The 21869-nt window shown below is 35.4% G+C and overlaps 1 protein-coding gene and 1 long non-coding RNA gene across 3 annotated transcripts in view; both read right to left on the bottom strand.

Annotated features, from left to right (window-relative positions):
- Positions 1–1526: 1526 nt before the first annotated feature.
- On the bottom strand, positions 1527–5173 carry LOC128778602 (uncharacterized). Its single transcript, XR_008424221.1, has 3 exons — positions 4803–5173; positions 4505–4571; positions 1527–1590 (listed from the first exon to the last, which is right to left on the bottom strand). It is a non-coding gene; the product is annotated as an uncharacterized LOC128778602 (long non-coding RNA).
- A 3149-nt stretch (positions 5174–8322) lies between these two features.
- Positions 8323–21869, bottom strand: part of IFT74 (intraflagellar transport 74) — an 89004-nt gene continuing 75457 nt past the window's right edge. For both annotated transcript variants that reach the window (XM_019424228.2, XM_053908025.1), the window contains 4 exons: positions 14536–14699; positions 13865–13990; positions 10188–10248; positions 8323–8633 (listed from right to left, as the gene is read on the bottom strand). In XM_019424228.2, coding sequence (XP_019279773.1) covers positions 8515–8633; positions 10188–10248; positions 13865–13990; positions 14536–14699 — 470 coding nt within the window. In that variant the 3' untranslated portion in view covers positions 8323–8514. The remainder of the gene's footprint in view (positions 8634–10187; positions 10249–13864; positions 13991–14535; positions 14700–21869) is intronic.

The raw sequence follows: 21869 nt of genomic DNA, 5'->3' as shown, positions 1-21869 counted from the left end.
TGTACAAGGTGTACAGGGGCTGTAAGTCTGTACCCAGACTGTAAGTTACAGTGCCTTCACATTTACTTTTCTCTGCATACATTCTTAGAGAAGAAACAATCTGGCCATAAAAAAAAAAAAAAAAAAAAAAAAAAAAATCCTGCCTAGAAATAACCAAATCATCGACCCTTGAAAAATGGCTAGGCAGCAAATGGGAGCTTAAATGATGAACTTCAACAGATGTTGCCTCAAACACAGTAAGAGACAAGGGAAAACGGAATCAACTGCTGCAGTTGTTGAAAGTATTATAATAGAAGAGCTATCAAAGTTCTCACCCAGTCCAATAACCCACAAAAAATAACTCTTTCTGAATTGTATTTATAGAAGGGCAAGTTATTTTATACTTGTTTTTTCCCCCAGCAAGTGCAATCACCACTCTATCTACTTATCTACCTACCTATCTTTCTATCATCTATCATCTATCTAAACATTCCCAGAGGAACAGAAACCTGGCCTATCTTTGAATAAGTTTCAAAAAGTTCCCTTTGAATTATACTAGTGGTGCTAGGGAAGAAAAATGGAGTTTTAGACATTTCTGTTTCTCAGCAGAACGCAAGAGAATGTTCAAAGTGCTCTTGACTAACTGTATCCCACAACTTCTATGCCCCTTCCTTTTTTAAACAAACAAAAAAATGAGTAATTTTATGAAAAGTCTCTTCCACATTAACCAAAGTCTAGATTTATGATTTATTTGTGGTTCCCTTAACTTTCCTCAGTGTTTTTTTTTTAATGAGATGTAATGTACATATCATAAAATCCATTTAAAGTGTATAATTAAATTTTTTAAATATTCAGAGTTGTACAAATATCACTTCAATTTTAGAACATTTTCATCACACCCAAATAAACAATGCACCTTTATTATCACCCCATTCAACTCTCTCTTCTCATCTTTAGGCAACCACTAATCTACTTTCTGTCTCTAATAATTTGTCTATTCTGGATATTTCTTATAAATAGAATCACACTTTTGTAGCCTTTTATGACTGGCTTCTTTCAGCATGTTCAAGGTTCATCCATATTGTAGCATATATTAGTACTTCACTCCTTTTGTGGCTGAATAATGTTCCAGTGTGTGTGTGTGTGTGTGTGTGTATACACATACCACATTCTTTTTATCAACTGATGGACATTTGGATGTTTCTACTTTTAGACTATTATGAATAATGCTGCTATGAACATTCATGTTCATATTGATATGTTTCATTTGGTATCAATATGTTTCATTTCTTGGGTACCTACTTACAAGTGGAATTGTTAAGGCATATGGTAATTTATGTTTAACTTTTTAAGGAACTTCCAAACTGCTTTCTGAAGCATCTTCCATGCCATTTTAATTTGGTTCAGTCTATCCCACCCAAACTAAGTCAATTCAATAAGCATTCACTGTGAACTTACATGTCAAGTGGTCTGCTGGGCAGAGAGGACACAGATGACTAAGACATATCCACTGCAGATTCCTTATGAATCCACAGTGTGATGAAAATCCCACAGTGTGATGAAAAATCTCATAGTTTAGTAGAATAAGGAGTGGTTCTTACTACCTGGTACCTGCCTTAGAGAGAGAGGGAGAAAATTCTTGTGGTCTAGTAGTACCAGATGAGGACAAGATGTTCAAGTGACCCTGGTACTTGACAATTACACAATTAGCATTCAGGAAATGTTTAATAATGGAGTTTTTGTTGTTTATATTTCTGCTATTGTGGCTTTTCATACCTTTAGATGAGGCTTAAACTGAATTCATATAAGCTGTTACTAAAAATTATCTACATCTTTAGACACTTTAGAAGTCTATGGAAAATAAGTAGTCATGATCCAGTTTTCATTATATATTTATCCTAACCACAAAATCACTACCACAGCATCAAATTTGCCTAACACATAGGGATCTCTGAGATGATTCCAATAGCCATGGGGGAAGAATTTATTTAATTTGGCAAGCTAGATATCTCTAAGCCTCTTCTAGAAGCAGAAAAGATGAGATGCCTAGGAAAAAGACTGAACAGGGGACAAAAAGGTATAAGAATTAAGTGAAAGTGAGGTCATAAAATGCAAATGAAGAAAAAGTTTCAAGGAAAGAGTGGTTAACAATTTTAAAACCGATATAGAAATTTTACTGGAATACAACCCAAAGGAATCCATTAATTTGGTATTTAAAATATCACTGGTTATGTTAACAAAGCAGCTTCAGTGCAGTTGACAGAGCAGTGTTTAGAAGAGATTGGGGTGTGAAGTAGACCAGTCTTTTACGGACATTGAATGTGAAAGTAATGGGAAGAAGATGAATGTGTTTCTAAATTGAGAGGATGAAAATCAAAGGAGGAAAGGCTAAAGCCACAGGAGAAAGGGGATGGTAGAGAATTAAGAAAGATTCATAAGGAATCTGCAGTGGATATGTAAGCACCAGGGGAGGAATTAGCATTAGAAAGGGACCTTCTTTTAGAAGGATGTAGAAACTAGGCTTCTAAGACATTTTCTTCTGAGATGGGACATTTAACCCTTCTAAGAGGGAAGAATGGGTACTAATGAAAATGTTTGTATGCAGGCAGTGGGGATGGTAACAAGTTAAAGAAATGTAGTAACTACTGCTTTATTTATTTGGCACCTTATACATTAAAACAATTTCACATGCCTCATATGCATAGGAATCTTACAATAACCCTGCGAATAGGCTCAGGAAAACTGACTGAGCTGCCCAAAGGCCTTCAGCTGGTGTGCTGCATAGGAAGAACTTTTTCAAAATCAAAGGTCCCATGCCCTTTCAGGTATGTTTCAATAATTATGTCCAAGCAGAGGAGGTGGTGAAGGGATGATCCATGGGAAGTATGTGACTAGCTTGGGTATGATGAAGAGATGTATCTCTTCCAGTAAGTGAGGGAAATCTTTGCAGTGAATAGATTTACATAACTCCTTCAATGAAGAAAAGTTAAAGAAATGTCTAACCACATTTGTGTGGTGGGTGCTTTTATCACAATGAATGAAATAAAAATAAAGTCAGATTATTATAAGACATGCCAAAGGGTCTAATTCATGTGGCAGTTGAAATCCCAAGGACTTTTCCTTATAAGCATATAATGTGTTAGTGTTAAGTTTCAGCTCACCATCAATGTCCTTTTTGTTTACATTAGAATTGTGATCACACAATGTGAAAGCAGTAACTTGGTATGGAATTTCAGACAATCAAACTGATATAAACTCTTAAAAGTTCTTTTCATCAGATCATACTCTGATTCCTGGGAAGATAATTAAGCAAATATGGCATCAATAACTACCATGTTTGTTGAGGTTATTGTTGAGAGAGGGGAAAGGCAGTACACAGGGAGGTCATGAAGTATTTTAAGAATCAAAAGTCTGACAAATCATAGTACTGTATTTGGTAAGGAAATCCAATCTATGCTTAATGAAAAGATAGAATCTTAGAATGTTTATTTCATGGGAGCCTTTTTTTTTTTTTTTTTTTGGCTGAGGTGGGGGCACCTTAAAGATAATATAATGATGACTGGTCTTGTAAGAAGAGGTTTGCTTATCTCTTATTACCTGACACTTCTTCCAATTAGTTCTCACCTTTTTTTTTTCCCCAAGAAGATTTCTGCACTCATTATTTTGGTATCTGTGCTATGTTCTCACCTTTTTTTAAGTTTATTTCTTTTGAGAGAAAGTGCGGGTAGGTGTGTTTGTGCATGAGTGGGGGAGGGGCAGAGAGAGGGACAGAGAGAATGCTAAGCTGGCTCCACACTGTCAGCACAGAGCCTGTTGTGGGGCTCAAACCTATGATCTGTGAGATCATGACTGGAGCCGAAATCAAGCATCGGACACTTAACCCACAGAGCCATCCAGGCAATTAAGTGTCTCTTAGGGTCTCTTATGAATACCTCTTATGGTCTAAGCAGCTACCTCAAGTGTGCTCTTGGGAAAGGAAACAAGGCAACTGGACTGTTACAGTGTTACCAGACCCTCTTTTCTGACTGATATTTCTGGCAGGAAAAGGAACTGAGCCAGGAACAGCTTCAAAGGTAGAGGAGCCCAGGAGGGTAGGGCCAATGGGCAGTAAACATCCATTTGGCCTTCTGAGAACCATGAGCAAGGGACATTATAAAGGCAAGGGTTCCAGTACATTGCAGGGATGCAGGCTTCATCCATCCATCTACTGTTTAGCACTTTTGTTATTTCCTCCCAAGGGATGCTTGCTTTTCTCTGTAGGCTACATGGGAAGTTAGAGAAGCTGGAAAAGCAATTTTCTTTTCCTCTCCTTCTTAACCATTTCCCCTAATCCTGAGACACAGGTCCCTGCTTTGTCCTTGGCAGAGGGGATGGGGTGTGGCTGGTCAATCTCTAAGGCAGCCCTCCCCATCTCCAGTAAACTAAGGGAAAGTTCACTTTAACAAGAAGCAAATTAAAGATAGAAAGAGACTTTTAAAAATGAACTATAGTTTCCTTTGATAAAAAAAAAAAATTCAGGTTGAACTTATGGGTTGTATCAAATATTTTCACTTTCATGTCAGTCTGGACTTCCTCTACTAGGGTGAACTTATCTGTTGAAAATGAAAACACAGAAAAGGAGATAATATTTCAGTTGGTTAGTAGTAGTTCTTTCTTGACCTTGTGTCAAGTATAGTTTTAACAGATTTAAGTTGGTCTTTCTTCCACGGTATTACCATGTTGTTATCACAGTAAGAATACTATTTTACAGAAAGATGTGGAAATAAAACAAAAGTTAATTTTGAAAAATCTCATTTAGTTTTTATAGTTCTCTTGTGACTTACCTAGTGTGTCTAAACCTCTTTTAGGTAGCAGACCACAGAATTCTTCAGGATCATGCTTCCTCCAAACTCTCTTGTACACTGGACTCTTCAATGGATGTTATTATTTCCTCCTCTAACTCAGCTTGTCCTTATGTGCAATCGCTCGGACTTGTAGGAAGACACAGAAAACGACCCAACAGAACACCCCCCGATTATTATCGAGTAGGTTATTTCTACACAGATTGTTCCGATTCCCCTTAAGGTTATACAGTCAGGTTTTCAGAGCAGCAATTCATGATGATATATTATGAAAGAAGACACTGAGGCAGCAAAGTATAATCTAGTATCTTCTAAAAAGAAAGCATCAAGCATTAAACTTTTTTATTATAAAGTTATAATAAATACTTTTAAAATAGAATTTTAAAAATCAGTTTTTTAATATTAAAAATATTCTGCATATTAATTAAAACACAATAAAGTTTCTAATTATAGTAATGGAGGCAGTTTAGTTTATTTTAAAAAACTAAATCAAATGAGGTAGTGCACTGTCAACCTGGATAACACCTGTGTTGGTGACAGTGCAGGGAAACAAGCACTCTTGCACACTGCTAATAGCATGCCACCTTCTAAAAGCTAGTTTTGTCAAAAGCCTTGGATTCCACCTACTCTTCAACTCAATCTTAGGAGTTAAGCACTATTCATTTTACGGGTGAAGAAACTGAAATTCAGAGACTAAGTAACTTCCCAAGGTCATATAACAAGTTAGTAGGAGAGTTGTGATTCCAATTCAGTTACCCAATCCAAAACTTATGCTTAACTCCTACACCACAAACCTCATTCAATAATATGGGATTTGTTTTTAGAAAATACTTGTGTAACAGAATAATATGCATCAAACTTAACATGTTGCAAAAAATATATGACATGGACAAATGTTTACAAAATTATAAATAGCAAACATTTAAGAACAATCTGACATTACATGAAAACTTTACGTTAAAAATTGTCTTTTAAGGCTCCTGGCCTGGCTTAGTCAGTGAAACATGTGACTCTTGATCTTGGGGTCATCAGTTTGAGCCCCTTGTCGGGCATAGAGCTTACTTAAAAAAAAAAAATTATCTTTTTAAGGATTTTCAGGGGTGTCTGGGTGGCTTAGTCGGTTAAGTGTTAGACTTTGGCTCAGGTCATGATCTCACTGTTTGTAAATTCAAATCCTGTGTCTGACTCTGTGCTGAAGCTCAGAGCCTGGAGCCTGCTTCAGAATCTGTTGCCTGCTCTCTGTGCCCCTCCCCCACTCACGCACACACACTCACTCTCAAAAATAAACATTAAAAAAAAAGATTTTCAATATCAGTTCTCAAACCATGAATCTGTAATTCAAAGACATAACCTACTTTTATGTAGAAAAGTGCATGAAAATGAAAGATTACAACAATAGTAAAATAGATGACTATTCTCTAGTGATCCATCTAAATGTTCTAATTTACTGGTAAGGAGACAGCAAGAATCCCAGGAGCTTCTACTAACTGGTCTTTTATTTCTAGTGCGAATGGCATTACTCCATGTTCTAATCCTCTAACCTTGCACTGAATTTTACACTTAAACATTAGATCAGAATGTGGTCCAAATCAAGGACTCTCCACTTAGCGAAAGAATATCAAGAACTCATGTTTATTTATTGATAAAGGATAAGGATGAGAAAAACAAAGACTTGCTAACTTTCCCATGTTGATTTTCATTAGTAAAACTACTCAGCATGTTTGTTCAGTCCGCAGCTTCTTTCCATATGACTTACAAGGTGTTGTTTTAACAGGAATGGAACTCACTGAGCAAATGTGACTGACTGAGGAAGAACCAGTTCATGCAGATAGTAGCCTCTAAAGCTATCCTAGCAGAGAAATATTCTTGTTGGATTTGTTGAAAAGCTCTGAGAGGAAGGAAGAGACATTACTGAGAATTTCCCTCAGATAACACGTTTTAAAGAAATCCTGCTCAATTATGTTCCACAAATATCATATATGAGTAATTTAGAACGAAGGTTGGAAACCTTGCTTTTTTCAAGAAGTTTTTTTTTTTTTTTCTGCCAAGCTTCTCATTGTTATAATGCAAATGCATATAGGACAATCTTCCTCCTACCTTCTTTCTGGGTGAAGACTGGGTCATATCTAGTTTAGTGACTGCCGAGTTGTCTTATTATCACATCTCCTTTCCACAAGTTAAAATACTAACTGCATACAGAACTTTATTTGAATTTTTGTTGCATTTCTAAATATTCTATGTACATGATAGATGATTCTGAACCAAAATTTTTAGACCAAAAAGTCCAAGGAAGATGAAAACAACCAGAATCCCACCACTCAGGAAAAAAAAAATTAAATAGAATATATATACTCTTCTCAATCTTACTGCACATTACCATATTAAGGGCTCTGAACAGTCAAGGAGATGGAAGACAATTTACCTTTGTTTCACACCATGTTTTTCAAACTTCTTTGACAATGAATCCTTTGATGGCCAAACACCTATTAATAACCTGAGTTGCTCAGGATCTGAGGAACACATTTTAGGAATTCCACTGCAACGAATGTATTGCCATCCAGGATCTTCAGCCAGATTAGTACTTCAGAGTTAACCAAAATCAACAATGCTCACCCCTCTACCTAATCTCACACAGACTAAAGTTGAAGAATTTATGGTGATATTTACTTCAAGGAAGTAATATGCATGGGTAAATTGATAGTATGTAAATTCTATCTTGGTAAAGCTCCCCCCCCCCCCCCCTTTTATAAAGAAACCAATATGCTTGTGTTTCAGGAATACTGAAAAGTGGAGGTATTTGAGGAACATGAAATCAGAGCAAAAGAAGGAAGGTTTTGAGAAATATTTTATACTGGCCAAGATAACTAATTCCTGACCACAAGACAGGATACATTTTTAGTTACTGTAATGTCTCCCAGATTTATACTATACAAATCTACCTCTTCTAGATTTTCTTTTCAAATGTTTGGGCAATGCTTACAAATTAATCTACTTCTAGTCCAAAAGAGTGAATGTATACTCCAGAGTGGCAATGAACAGTAACAGCCATAAGTGCAACATTTCTTTTAAACTTCATGTTTTTCCTAGCATATACATGTTAGAAAATATTTTTAAAATGCAAAGGTTAAAGTTTTTACTTCTGAATCTTTAGGGATAACTGATATACAAAAAATGTGTTAATATATTTACCTGCAACCCTATATTCCCGAAAATACATCAAATATACCCTATTTGAGAAATAAAGCTCAAAGCTAAACATCTCCCTTCTATTCTTACTTTTTCTAGAAGCAAAAATTGACAAGACTGATATATATGCTAAATAAGAATCACATTCCTTGTATCCCCCCCTAGAGATGGTATATTAAAAAAAAATGATGTCATTTGCTGCCATGGACAGATTATACCAACTAAAATGAATCTCAATGGCCACTTATAGTTTATCTCTAGGTTGTTTGAGACATTTTTATCACCCACATGAACAAATACAAATATCATAAAAAGATACTTTAATGTAAAAACTTTTTATTGAACTATTATACTATTTAAAATACACTCTTCAAAGCAGTCACAAAAATTATAGCACTCAAACATTTTAGGTAAAACTCTTCAAGGGTAAGCTATTTTTTTTCAGTCAGCTTGTCCAAAGTTTAGTATCTAGAGGACACTACTACAGAGACTTGCAGTTGGTTCAGACTCAGTTTCTGCTCATGCTATGTAGAGCGTCCACAAGGTTTTTATTGTACTCTGCAATCTGCTTGGTCACAGTCTTCATAATTGACTGGTAATCACTCTCTTGACTCTTGGTTGCTATAACTAATTACATGAGTTAAGGGAGAACACTGATCAACAAAAATAGTGATCTATTTTGGCTTTGGAAGGAACCAATTCATACTGGTATTTTTCTTATTGAAAACTGAAAACAGCACAGAAAAAGCACAATTAGAATATATAGGAAAAATATAGTAGATTAAGATCATTTAAAACCTAAAAGGCCAAGCAAAACTTGTTTCAAAAAAGTACACCTACAGGGGCACCTGGGTGGCTTGGTCAGTTAAGCATCCGACTTCAGCTCAGGTCATGATCTTGCAGTTCATGAGTTTGAGCCCCACATTGGGCTCTGTGCTGACAGCTCAGAGCCTGGAGCCTGCTTTGGAGTCTGTGTCTCCCTCTCTCTCTCTGCCTCTTCCCTGCTCATGTGTGCACACACACTCTCTCTCAAAAATAAACATTAAAAAAAAATATTTAACTCTAAAAAAAAAGTACACTTATACTATAAAAGTTTTTTTATAGTTAATATGTTATGCATCTCAATCTAATTCTGTTCTGAAAACAGCTGAATGTTCAGAAGAACCATGTTCTCTAGAGTACCTCACAATTTCAGAAGTCTTTAGACTTCACTGTATTTCAAAATCGCCTACTTTGTGTTGCATAAAACTAGACGGCTGGACTAAAGTATATTGTGTGTGGGAATCTTCTTTTTAAAAAAAATGTTTATTTATTTATTTTGAGAGAGGGGGAGTGAGAGCACGCAAGGAGGGACAGAGAGAGAGGGAGGGAGGGAAGGAGGGAGAGAGGAAGAGGGAGAGGGAGAGGGAGAGGGAGAGGGAGAGGGAGAGGGAGAGGGAGAGGGAGAGAGAGAGAGAGAATCCCAAGCGGACTCCATGCTCAGCCCAGAGCCTGATATGGGGCTTGATCTTGTGATCATAACCCGAGCTGAAACCAAGAGTCAGGCGCTTAATGGACCAAGCCACCCAGGCACCCCAGGAGTCTTCTGCTTTTAAACCAAGTTGCCCTATTGTGGGAACAGAGCTCCTGGGGTATTTCATCTGGAGATAAGCTGGGATCCATGCTGCCCTGAGCTAAAGTTCAGCAGTTTCCTAGAGGAGAATCTATACCACCAATGAGTCAGGAGCTATTTTTCCAAGCAGAGATGTCCTTAATGGGTCAAAGAAGGGAACTGAAAATAAGTTTTGGGGAAACATTTCTTACAACTTCACAACACATGCCCTCAGTAGCTGTTTCCTTCTCCTATATAGTAGCACAAAAAGATAAGTAAGAAGATGGGATATAAGTTCCACCTTAGTAGAAACGTGAGGTTGAATTGGCTGAAACACAAATGAGCTTGAAGGTCAAATTTCTCAGGAGACTATTCGGTTTACCTCCCTCTCCTGCCCGGATATCCAAGGTACAGACATACCCTAATTACTGTAGGCTAGAGACTAACTCTTATTCATTTATGACCCACATAGTTTGGCTCAGTGATATTTGATAGATGTATGTTAAATTTCATTTCATTTCAACCTTTAAAGAAATTCCTAGGAAAAAAAATCACTTAGTCAAGTTCATTTGCAGCTTCTTAAAGGATACATTCTTTCATCACAAAATTATTTTGCTCATGGTGTTGCCACTTCCTCTCCAAATTTGTAAGCTAAAAACACAAAATAACAATGTTAAACAGTACCCATATTCAGAACAATTATACACCCTTTTAAGAGGATAAGGAAAAAAACATCCAATTTTAAGTCTTATCAACTCCTTGCATTTTAGTGATAAAGCCATGGTACACAAAAAAGAAAATTAGAAAAGATTAAACAACCGTAAATACATTAATAAATACAATGTTGAATTTGACAACAGGTTTTACTCTATATGTTTATTTTAATTGGAAAGCATTTACAATATTTATTATGCCAATGAATGTGCCAACTGAAAGACAATTTATGATTTTTTCCCTTTCCTAAAAGAACTAGAAAGAAAAGAATAGGACATAATGGGAATCTCTCCTTGAAATCTGGAAGTCTAATGCCACAAATGTGATATATATTCTAACACTGTCAAAGGTTCAACTATATAGGAGTAACTTCCTTATTTCCAGGGCTAAATTTCCTGTCTAATTCCACAAGCTGTGATAAGAGCAGAGCTGCAGTGTGAAGATTATAAGAGGGTTGGTAAAAAGCTGGCGCTGTTACAATAATTTCTGCATCAACAGGAAACTAATGTGGATATTATATTGATGGTTGCTTCCTCAGAAGACAATTTTACTGTTATAGAATTAAATTGTTTTTCTGATTTAATTAACCTTGTAACTCTGGGTTATGGTCTTTCTTTTTTAAGATGCACATAGTACTTTTCCTAAGCAAAAGACTGTCTGAAAAATGAAACATTAAAATAACATTGTGCATGGACATTTCTAAGAGGTAATGATCATTTTTAAGAATCTGATAACTGAAGCAGCATTAATATTTCTTTCTACTCTCATGTTAAAATTATTTTAAGGGCATATGTTCAGTCTTAAGGTAGCATCCATCTCATTGTTTCTTCTAAAGAGATAAATCTAAATATTATGATAAATCCTAATTAATTGTATAAACTGTATGTGCCATGAGTTAACACTATTAAATCAGATATAGCTCCCCAGCTGGGAACTCAAAGTTAAGATGAACTTAAGGAAGCAGTCAGCATTTTTGGCAATAAATCTCTAATAACCTTTTGCAAAGTCAAGTACCAAACTTTTCCTCTTTGTTTCATACAAAGAGGTGGCCTTCTTAGAATGCAGCAGACCTCTTAAGTGGTAAATGAATAATGCTATAAAAGCAACACTATGTAAAGGTCAACTTCCTTCTATATTATACATGTGTATTTAGTGACTCGCCTTTAAACCTCCGAGGATATCTTGAAGCATTAATCTTTTTTTTCCCTACAACTTAATTAAACAGTCTGTTGTGTGTTCTTTATATATTCTGGATATTAACTACCCTTATCAGATATATGATTTGCAAATATATTCTCCCATTCTGTAAGTTGTTTTCATTTTGATTGCTTCTTTTGCTGTGATTTTTAGTTCGATTAGGCATACGTATTTATTTTTGCCTTTGTTACTTCAACTTTTGGTATCATAACCAAAACACTGCTACCAAGACTCATGTCAAGGAGCTTTAAAAAAATTTTTTTTAATGTTTATTTATTTTTGAGAGACAGAGAGAACAAGCAGGGGAGGGACAGAGAGAGAGGAGAAAACAAAATCTGAAGCAGGCTCCAGGCTCCGAGCTGTCAGCACAGAACCCAACATGGGACTCAAACTCATGGACCACGAGATCATGACCTGAGCTGAAGCTGGACGCTTAACCGACTGAGCCACCCAGGCGCCCCATGAGAGCTTTATCCCTATGTTTTCTACTAAGAGTTTTATAGTTTGTTTCAGTATGAATATTGTTTAAATGATATCAAGTAAATAATAGCCACTCCTCAAAAAAGTCTGTTATGAAAATTATTTATAGGTGTCAAAAAAGTTTTCAAGAAAACAGTTGTGAAAGATAATGGGACCAGATTTTATGTGATCAGTAGGGATTCTCAAAAAGCAACAAATAATACAGAGAAGGACTGTAAATTGTGAGTTATGTTATGAATTCCTGTTACCAATATATGGTGTTAAGTATATGATTAGTACTTGATGTGGGAATAAACAAGGTAGCCACTGACTGGGTCTAAGAAATTGTGTTTGTCAGGTGTTTTCCTCCTTAAGTATATCAATATTTTTTCCTAAGAACCATTTAAGACAATAGCCTCATAAACTTTTTCTTGCATTTCTTCAGCATCCATCCCCACTCTAAACAGCCTAGGATAACTGTGCCACTTACAAATCTATATCTAGACCTGTACATCATGAAGTAGAGACAGAATAACTGATAAATTTGAGTAAAAAAATTAGTGATTTCTAAGCTTTTAGTTGTGGCAAACTCTGATGAGACTCCACCCCTTTCAAAAAGAATATAAGGTATATCTTTGTCTTTAAAATGGTAAATCCATATATAGCTGTCATAAAAAATCATCAAAAAAAGATCTTGAAATATTTAAGTGAGAAAATTAATGTTTAAAGACTATATGCATAGAATTTGATTTTTGGAAAAACAATATAAAATGGGTATAGAACTGCACAGGAAAAAGTTTACAAAGATATTATACCAAAATATTAACAGTGATTGCCTATCATGATCATATTACCAAATAAAGAAAAGAATAATTTTTCATGCATTTAGTGTCAATAAATCATAGTTACAAATTCCTAATGTGTGTATACTAATTAGACATGAGAATGATCAATCCCTATCAGACCATAATTACTGATTTTGTACACATCACACATGCTTCATTTAATCCTCCAACAAATACTTTTTGAACACCTATTATGTGCAAACCCCTGGCACAGTGTAAGAAGAAAGTGAATGAGACAGAAATCATCTCTATCCTCTCAGACAGGGCACTTAATCTAAAAAACTTCTGACAGTGTTCAGGTAACTCTGTCAGTAGGATGAATGATATGAAAAGGGGGCTTGTCTATGCATCCTGTGTAAATAATCAGAAATGTAAATCAAGTAGTTCAAGTACAGGACTGATTTTTACAGCATTAAACAGTTTTAAAACTAAAAATAACTAAATGTGCAACAATATGGAACTGCTTCCGAAAATTATATCCATGAAGTCAAATATCATATAGAATCGTATTTTTTTAAAAATCTACTGACAAGGGAAAGTGCTTATTAGAAACAAGTTTCTAAATAATATGTACCATATGATACCATTTCTTTAAATATATAGAAATACACATATACTTATGTGTACGTATAAAGTGTGTGTACATATAACATACACATAGAGACTAGAAGGACCTACACAAAAAGGACAAGAATTATTTCTTCTGTGAGATATTAGTCATTAAGGTTTATTTTCTTTATTTGTGGTTTTTATGATTTAGCAAAGTTTCTCCATTCAAAATGCTTGAGTTTTGAAATTTTTAAAAGCTATTATCATAACAGCTATGCCTAGAACAGAGTGCCCTTCAATATAGGCTTATAGAAGAAGAGCAAAAGTAAATTCACTTCTGAGTGGAGACTGTACACAGTCTGGCTATCTTCAAAACCAGAAAGTCTGGAAGATAAACAAAACAACTTAAAGAAAAAATTGTTTTGGGGTGGAAATATAGATTAAGAACATGGAACAGACAGTTTAAAAACAGAAATAAACTTCAGTCTTTTTTTTCTTTTTACCTGAGAATGTGTCTCATTTTCTTGCAATTGTGTTTTTAGCGTCTCATACTCTACATTTAGCTTCTCCGTTATTTTCTTAAAGGCATTTCTACGGGTTGTTAATACTGTTCTCTCCTGATGTAATTTCTAGATAGATCCAAATGGAAGTAAATAATAGACTTCAGTGAATATCTAGTAAGCCTATATAAATTATTTCCTACTTAAATAATTTCAATGATAGTCTGGTTAAATTCTACCAAGATTATAATTACTCTAAAACTTGTTTGTAAAATTACCTTTTGAGTTATAATAAGTGAAATCAGTATTAACTGTATTAAGGCTGCTATATATATGTTCTTATCCAACCAAATTTAATTTAATTTAAATAATTTATTTTAATGTAAATAGCAAAGAAAAGCCACTAATAATAAAGTCTTAAGTAGGGAAATATCATAATCAAACTTGCATTTAACAAAGTTCATATCTGTTGAAATGCTCTATCCCTTGCTTTTGGCTTTTGTTTAAAACTTGTATCTCTCTAAATTCCTACTACATATGTAAACATCTTTATTTTTTTCTTAGCTTATATATCAAATAATCAACTGAAAATAGTAAATTCTATAAACTACATACATATTAATTTGTTAAAAAAAAATTTGTATCATAATTCTGTTAAGACTGTCACCATTTACCTTTTTCTTTTCTTCACCTGATGATTTTAAAGCTGGCAAATCATTATATGTTTCCAAATCAGCTGTCATTTGCTTAATTTTGCTTTTCAGAGAATGCTGTTCCTCAGTCATCTTACTTTCCAGAAGCTCCATTTTCTGTAGATCCAACTGTAGACGCTGACTATCTGAAACATAAAAAAATTCAAAACCATAGTCAAAACTTTATTCCTTTCACAAAGACAAATACAATGCAACCATTAAAAATCATGTTTTACAGAGTACCTGCAAAAGAAACGTGTTTCATTACAACCAACGAGACAATACAAAGATAAATTACAAAGAAAAAAAATACTCTTCCTCCAGGTAACCAACATAACCTGATATATACAACATACTTGTCTCCATTCTCATACAAACATTCAAGAACACACAGGGTTTTTTTTCTTACTTAATAATATAACATATATTATGAGACCCATTATTTTTAATACGGGCATGAAAGCAAATTAGGAAACATTATATACTTATATACATATATATGTAGCAAAATTTTGTACCTACATATACAGTCAATTCTCATTACTTATGGTAGTTATATTCCATAAAGTTACTATAAATACTAGGTTAGCAAATACTAAATCATTTGCTCCTATGGGTGATACAGGGTTAGGTTCCTGAGAGCCCCTGGTCACAATATTTTCATCCATCAACTAATACATAACCTTGTTTTGTGTGTGTTTCTGTTTAAACATACCTTATTTAATATATAACGAATTCAAGGCCAACTCATACCTGAACAAAGCTAACCTAACTCACATATTCTCTGTAAGGCACATTGCCTTACAATATTCTTAGGAATAGTGGGCTTAGAACACGAACCAACACTTCAGCATTGTGCTTGGGAGCCATATTATACAGGAGAATCACCAACAAAAAGTATAAAACTGTGGCAAAAAGTGGCACCAAATATGCCACAAAAAGGATACTTGTTCACAGTATGAGGATTAAAACAAGAAGGCAGCGTGTTGCCTTATTTGACCTCCACTGAAAAATGTATGTCAGGCAATACAAATTTTTCCTGACTTTGCACATGTCCACAAATGATCATTAAAGTGCTACAAGTATTAACTTTGGGGTACAAATTAATTATGGTAAGTAATTTCACAAATACAGAATCATGAATGAGGACTGACTATAAATATATGTGTTTAAGAGGGAGTGTGTGTCTCATTCTTTGTTGCAAAAGTATTGAGCATCTACTATGTGCTAGGTGCTAAGAATAATATGGAGATCAACAGAGACATTGATTTTGCTCAAGGAGCTATATTCTAGAGGTAGAACCAGGATATTAAAGTAAGCATTTACAATAAGTTAGACAACTACCATGAAAAGAGTAATACAGAGTGCCATAAGAGCATATGGGACTAAGAGAACTCTCTAAATATATGCCTTTTAACTGAGTGAAGCCTTAAGGATTAGGAATCCACCAAACCAAGAAGTGAATGTGCTCCAGGCAACACAACCAATATATGCCAAGTTTAGAGGTGAGAAAGCGAGGTACACCTAAGCAAATAATAAAAGTTAAGTATGATTAGGACCCAAAGTTCAAAGTGGGAAGAATTTCAGTTCATGAAGGGCTTTATAAATGAAAAAAGGGAATTGAAACTTTATCCAATATGGCCCTTTGTAGCAACGTGGATGGAACTGGAGAGTGTGATGCTAAGTGAAATAAGCCATACAGAGAAAGACAGATATCATATGTTTTCACTCTTATGTGGATCCTGAGAAACTTAACAGAAACCCATGGGGGAGGGGAAGGGGGAAAAAAAAAGAGGTTAGAGTGGCAGAGAGCCAAAGCATAAGAGACTCTTAAAAACTGAGAACAAACTGAGGGTTGATGGGGGGTGGGAGGGAGGGGAGGGAGGGTGATGGGTATTGAGGAGGGCACCTTTTGGGATGAGCACTGGGTGTTGTATGGAAACCAATTTGACAATACATTTCATATATTGAAAAAAAATTAAAAAAATAAAAACAGTCAAAAAAAAAAAAAAAAAAAAAGAAACTTTATCCAAAGGGCAATGGTAAGTAATCGATGAATTTCAAATCAAATTGTGGCATAATTAAATTTCAGAAAGTTCACTCTGGTTTCAATGTGGACAATTAATTAGAAAAGCATTACTAACATACAGAAGGACCAGTTAAATGTTGATTCAGTGATCTACATAAGAAATCTTAGACTGGTGTTAACACTTTGGGGATTTTTTTTTCATTAAGCAATATTTATTAAGTGCTTTCTGTGTGCCAGGCAAACTTCTAGGCAGAGGGGATACAGCAATGAATAAAGCATATGAAAATCCCTATCCTTATAGAACCTATATTCCAGTAAAAGACAACTATATATATGAAATCTAAAGTTATGTCACATGGAAGTAAATGAGGAAAAAATACAGGGGAGATGTGGAGGGACTCAAGAGATATTAGGGATTTGGGGTTAACAAAACAGGCAATTGACTGGATACAGTGGTTGAGCAAGAGGAGTTAATGCAGAGTTCCATTTCTAACTTAAAGGTAAAGGAGTTGATGGTTGGGGAGGCAGATGGAAGTCTAAACTTTTGTTTGTAGGAGGGAATGAAATGAAGGGTTCAAGTCAACTTAGGATATGTTGTGCGAGTTACCTCAGAAACACCTAAATAGTAAACAGGACATGTATAGATATATGCGGGCGTCTAAAGCCCTGAGAGAAATTTGAAGATAACTATTTTGAAATCATCCACATAGCACTTGAAACTATGGGTGTAGTTGAAATCATCAAGGGAAAAGGATTCATGACAGAACCTATTTTTAAAAGAATAAATTGACATGAGGGAGTCTATAAAGGAGAATAAGAAATGACCAAAGAAGTAAAAGAAAAATGAAACCATGGTGAAAAGACATTTCAAGACTAAAGGAGTGGTTTGTAATGCAGAATACTATTTAGAGATTTAAAAAAAAAAAAAAAGACTGCAAAATACAAGTTGTACTAACTGGACAGGAAAACCTTGATGTATTTCCTGAGAATAGATTTCATAGAAAGAAAAAAAATGGGACCAAGAGTGAGAGGAAGGTTTTGAAAACTTTGGCAGTGAAACCTCAGAAAGGGAGGGATGAGAGCTGGGCAGAGAATACTTGGGAGAGGTTTCTTCTTTTTTGCCAAGATGAAATATTTGAAGAAGACTGAAGAAGATATTGGCAAATGACATATCTGATAAAGGGTTAGTATCCAAAATATATAAAGAACTGATACAAGTCAACACCAAAAGACCCCAAATAATCCAATTAAAGATGGGGAGAAGACATTAACAGACATTTTTTGAAAGAAGACATACAGATGGTCAATAGGCAAAAGACGCTCAACATCACTCATCATCAGGGAAATGCAAAAACTACCATGAGATATCACCTCACAGCTGTCAGAATGGCTAAAATAAATATAGAAGAAACAACAAGTATTGGCAAGAACGTGGAGAAAAAGGGACCCTTGTGCACTACGGTTGGGAATGCAAACTGGCACCGCCACTATGGAAAACAGTATGGAGGTTCATCAAAAAGTTAAAAATAGAACTTCCCTATGATCCAGTAATCGCACTACTGGGTATTTATCCAAAAAATACAAAAACACTAATTCAAAGGGATACATGCACCCTTCTCTATGTTTACTGCAGCATTATTTATAACAGCCAAATTATGGAATCAACCCAAGTGTCCACTGATAGATGAATGGATAAAGAAGATATGGCATATATATGTATATATGTATATATACACACACACACACACACACACACTCACACACACACACACAGACACACACACACAATGTAATATTATTCAGTTATAAAAACGAATGGAATCTTGCCATTTGCAATGACATGGATGGAGCTAGAGAGCATATATACTAAGTGAAATAAGTTAGTCAGAGAAAGATAAATACATTATGATTTCACTTATATGGGCAATTTAGGAAACAAAATAAATGAGCAAGGGGAAAAGAGGAGAGAGAGAGAGAGAGACAAAAAGAGAGAGAAATAAAAAAACAGACTCTTTCTTAGCTATAGAGAATAAACTGATGGTTACTAGAGGGCAAGTGGGTAGGGGGATGGGTGAAACAGATGATGGGGATTAAAGAGTGCACTTAACCATGAGTGCTGAGTAATGCACAGAATTGTTGAATCACTAAATCGTACACCTGAAATTCATATAACACTGTGTGTTAACTATACTGGGATTAAAATTAAAAACTATTAAAAAGAAAAGAAAAAAGACTGGAAAGATAAATACCAACATTTGGAAAGATAAATACCAACATTTTAATAGTCATAAATACTTGAGAGTGGGAATTTAATATTTAAAAAGTTTTTATTTATGCTTTTCTGTATCTCCAAAATTCTCTGTAACGAATACAAATTACAATAAGAAGGGAATGTTTAAAAAATACTGTTTTTTTTATTTTTTAATGTTTATTTATTAAAAAAAAATTTTTTAACGTTTATTTATTTTTGAGAGAGACAGAGTGCGAGCAGGGGAGGGGCAGAGAGAGAGGGAGACACAGAATCTGAAGCACGCTCCAAGCTCTGAGCTCTCAGCACAGAGCCTGATGCAGGGCTTGAACTCAAGAACCATGAGATCATGACCTGAGCCGAAGTCGGATGCCCAACCGAGCCACCCAGATGCCCCAATGTTTATTTATTTTTGAGAGTGAGAGAGAGAGAGAGAGAGAGAGAGAGAGCGCGCCCGTGCAAGCACACGAGTGGGGGAGGGGCAGAGTAAGAGGGAGATACAGAATCTGAAATAGGCTCCAGGCTCTGAGCTGTCAGCACAGAGCCTGACGTGGGGCTTGAACCCACAGACTGTGAGATCATGACCTGAGCTGAAGTCAGATGCTTAACCAACTGGGCCACCCAGGCAGCTCCAAAAATATTTTGTTCTCAACAGAATTCTATAATATCTACCTTCTCTATTTCAGAGACTTTGAAACATTGTGGTTCTGAATTTAAAAGTCCTTTTTCAATGTGAGAGAAAGGTATGGTGGGAGCCAATATTACTGAGTACCTGAAATGTGCCTGACTTTATATGTTATCTCTTCTACTTCATAACAGCCTTAGGAGGTATGCTATGAGGAAACTGAAGCTTAGAAAGGTATTTTGTCCAAGGTCACACAACCAGTCAGGCTTTGGCGCTGAGTGATATTATTATCATGTTTACGAAAGGTTCATATTTAAGACAGTAAATGTTACTTAATGATCCAAAAAGATGCCTCAATGAGGAACAGTGAGCTATGAAAAGAGGAACATAACATTTGCTCAGTTTTGCTATTCAGGCTTCCCCAGACATCATTCTTTGTTTTACTTTTCTTATAGCTATCAAAGTAAAACATGAGGGGCGCCTGGGTGGCTCAGTCGGTTAATCGTCCGGCTTCAGCTCAGGTCACGATCTCACGGTCCGTGAGTTCGAGCCCCGCGTCAGGCTCTGGGCTGATGGCTCGGAGCCTGGAGCCTGCTTCCAATTCTGTGTCTCCCTCTCTCTCTGTCCCTCCCTCGTTCATGCTCTGTCTCTCTCGGTCTCAAAAATAAATAAACGTTAAAAAAAAAAAATTTAAAAAAAAGCAGCAAAGTAAAACATGATTAGAGCAAATTCAAAAATGGATACTAAAATGGAACTGCATTGGGTAGTATTGACATTTTAACAATATTTATTCTTCCAATCCATGAGCACGGAATGTTTTTCCATGTCTTTATATCTTCTTCAATTTCCTTCATAAGCTTTCTATAGTTTTCAGCATACAGATCTTTTACATCTTTGTTTAGATTTATTCCTAGGTATTTTATGCTTCTTGGTGCAATTGTGAATGGGATCAGTTTCTTTATTTGTCTTTCTGTTGCTTCATTATTAGTGTATGAGAATGCAACTGATTTCTGTACATTGATTTTGTATCCTGTGACTTTGCTGAATTCATGTATCAGTTCTAGCAGACTTTTGGTGGAGTCTATCGGGTTTTCCATGTATACCATGTCATCTGCAAAAAATGAAAGCTTAACTTCATCTTTGCCAATTATGATGCCTTTGATTTCCTTTTGTTGTCTGATTGCTGATGCGAGAACTTCCAACACTATGTTAAACAACAGCGGTGAGAGTGGACATCCCTGTTGTGTTCCTGATCTCAGGGAAAAAGCTCTCAGTTTTTCCCCATTGAGGATGATATTAGCTGTGGGCTTTTCACAAATGGCTTTTATGATGTTTATGTATGTTCCTTCTATCCCGACTTTCTCGAGCATTTTTATTAAGAAAGAACGCTGAATTTTGTCAAATGCTTTTACTGCATTGATTGACAGGATCATATGGTTCTTATCTTTTCTTTTATTAATGTGATGTATCACATTGATTTGCAAATGTTGAACCAGCCCTGCATCCCAGGAATGAATCCCACTTGATCATGGTGAATAATTCTTTTTATATGCTGTTGAATTCAATTTGCTAGTATCTTATTGAGAATTTTTGCATCCATATTCATCAGGGATATTGGCCTGTAGTTCTCTTTTTCACTGGGTCTCTGTCTGGTTTAGGAATCTGGTTAGTAATGCTGGCTTCATAGAATGAGTCTAGAAGTTATCCTTCCCTTTCTATTTTTTGGAATAGCTTGAGAAGGATAGGTATTATCTCTGTTTTAAATGTCTGGTAGAATTCCCCTGGGAAGCCATCTGGTCCTGGACTTTTATTTGTTGGGAGATTTTTGATAACTGATTCAATTTCTTTGCTGGTTATGGGTCTGTTCAAGATTTCTATTTCCTCCTGTTTGGGTTTTGGAAGTGTGTGGGTGTTTAGGAATTTGTCCATTTCTTCCAGGTTGTCCAGTTTGATGGCATATAATTTTTCATAGTATTCCCTGATAATTGCTTGTATTTCTGAGGGACTGGTTGTAATAATTCCATTTTAATTCATGATTTTATCTGTTTGGATCATCTCCCTTTTCTTTTTGAGAAGCCTGGCTAGAGGTTTATCAATTTTGTCTATTTTTTCAAAAAACCAACTCTTGGTTTCATTGATCTGCTCTACAGTTTTTTAGATTCTATATTGTTTACTTCTGCTCTGATCTTTATTATTTCTCTTCTTCTGCTGGGTTTGGGATGTCTTTGCTGTTCTGCTTCTATTTCCTTTAGGTGTGCTGTTAGATTTTGTATTTGGGATTTTTCTTGTTTCTTGAGATAGGCCTGGATTGCAATGTATTTTCCTCTCAGGACTGCCTTCGCTGCATCCCAAAGTGTTTGGATTGTTGTATTTTCGTTTTCGTTTGTTTCCATATATTTTTTAATTTCTTCTCT

Source organism: Panthera pardus, unplaced genomic scaffold (genome assembly GCF_024362965.1).
Source record: "Panthera pardus isolate Hobbes unplaced genomic scaffold, ASM2436296v1 HiC_scaffold_20, whole genome shotgun sequence".
Taxonomy (NCBI): domain Eukaryota; kingdom Metazoa; phylum Chordata; class Mammalia; order Carnivora; family Felidae; genus Panthera; species Panthera pardus.
This window is presented reverse-complemented; position numbering and strand designations above follow the sequence as displayed.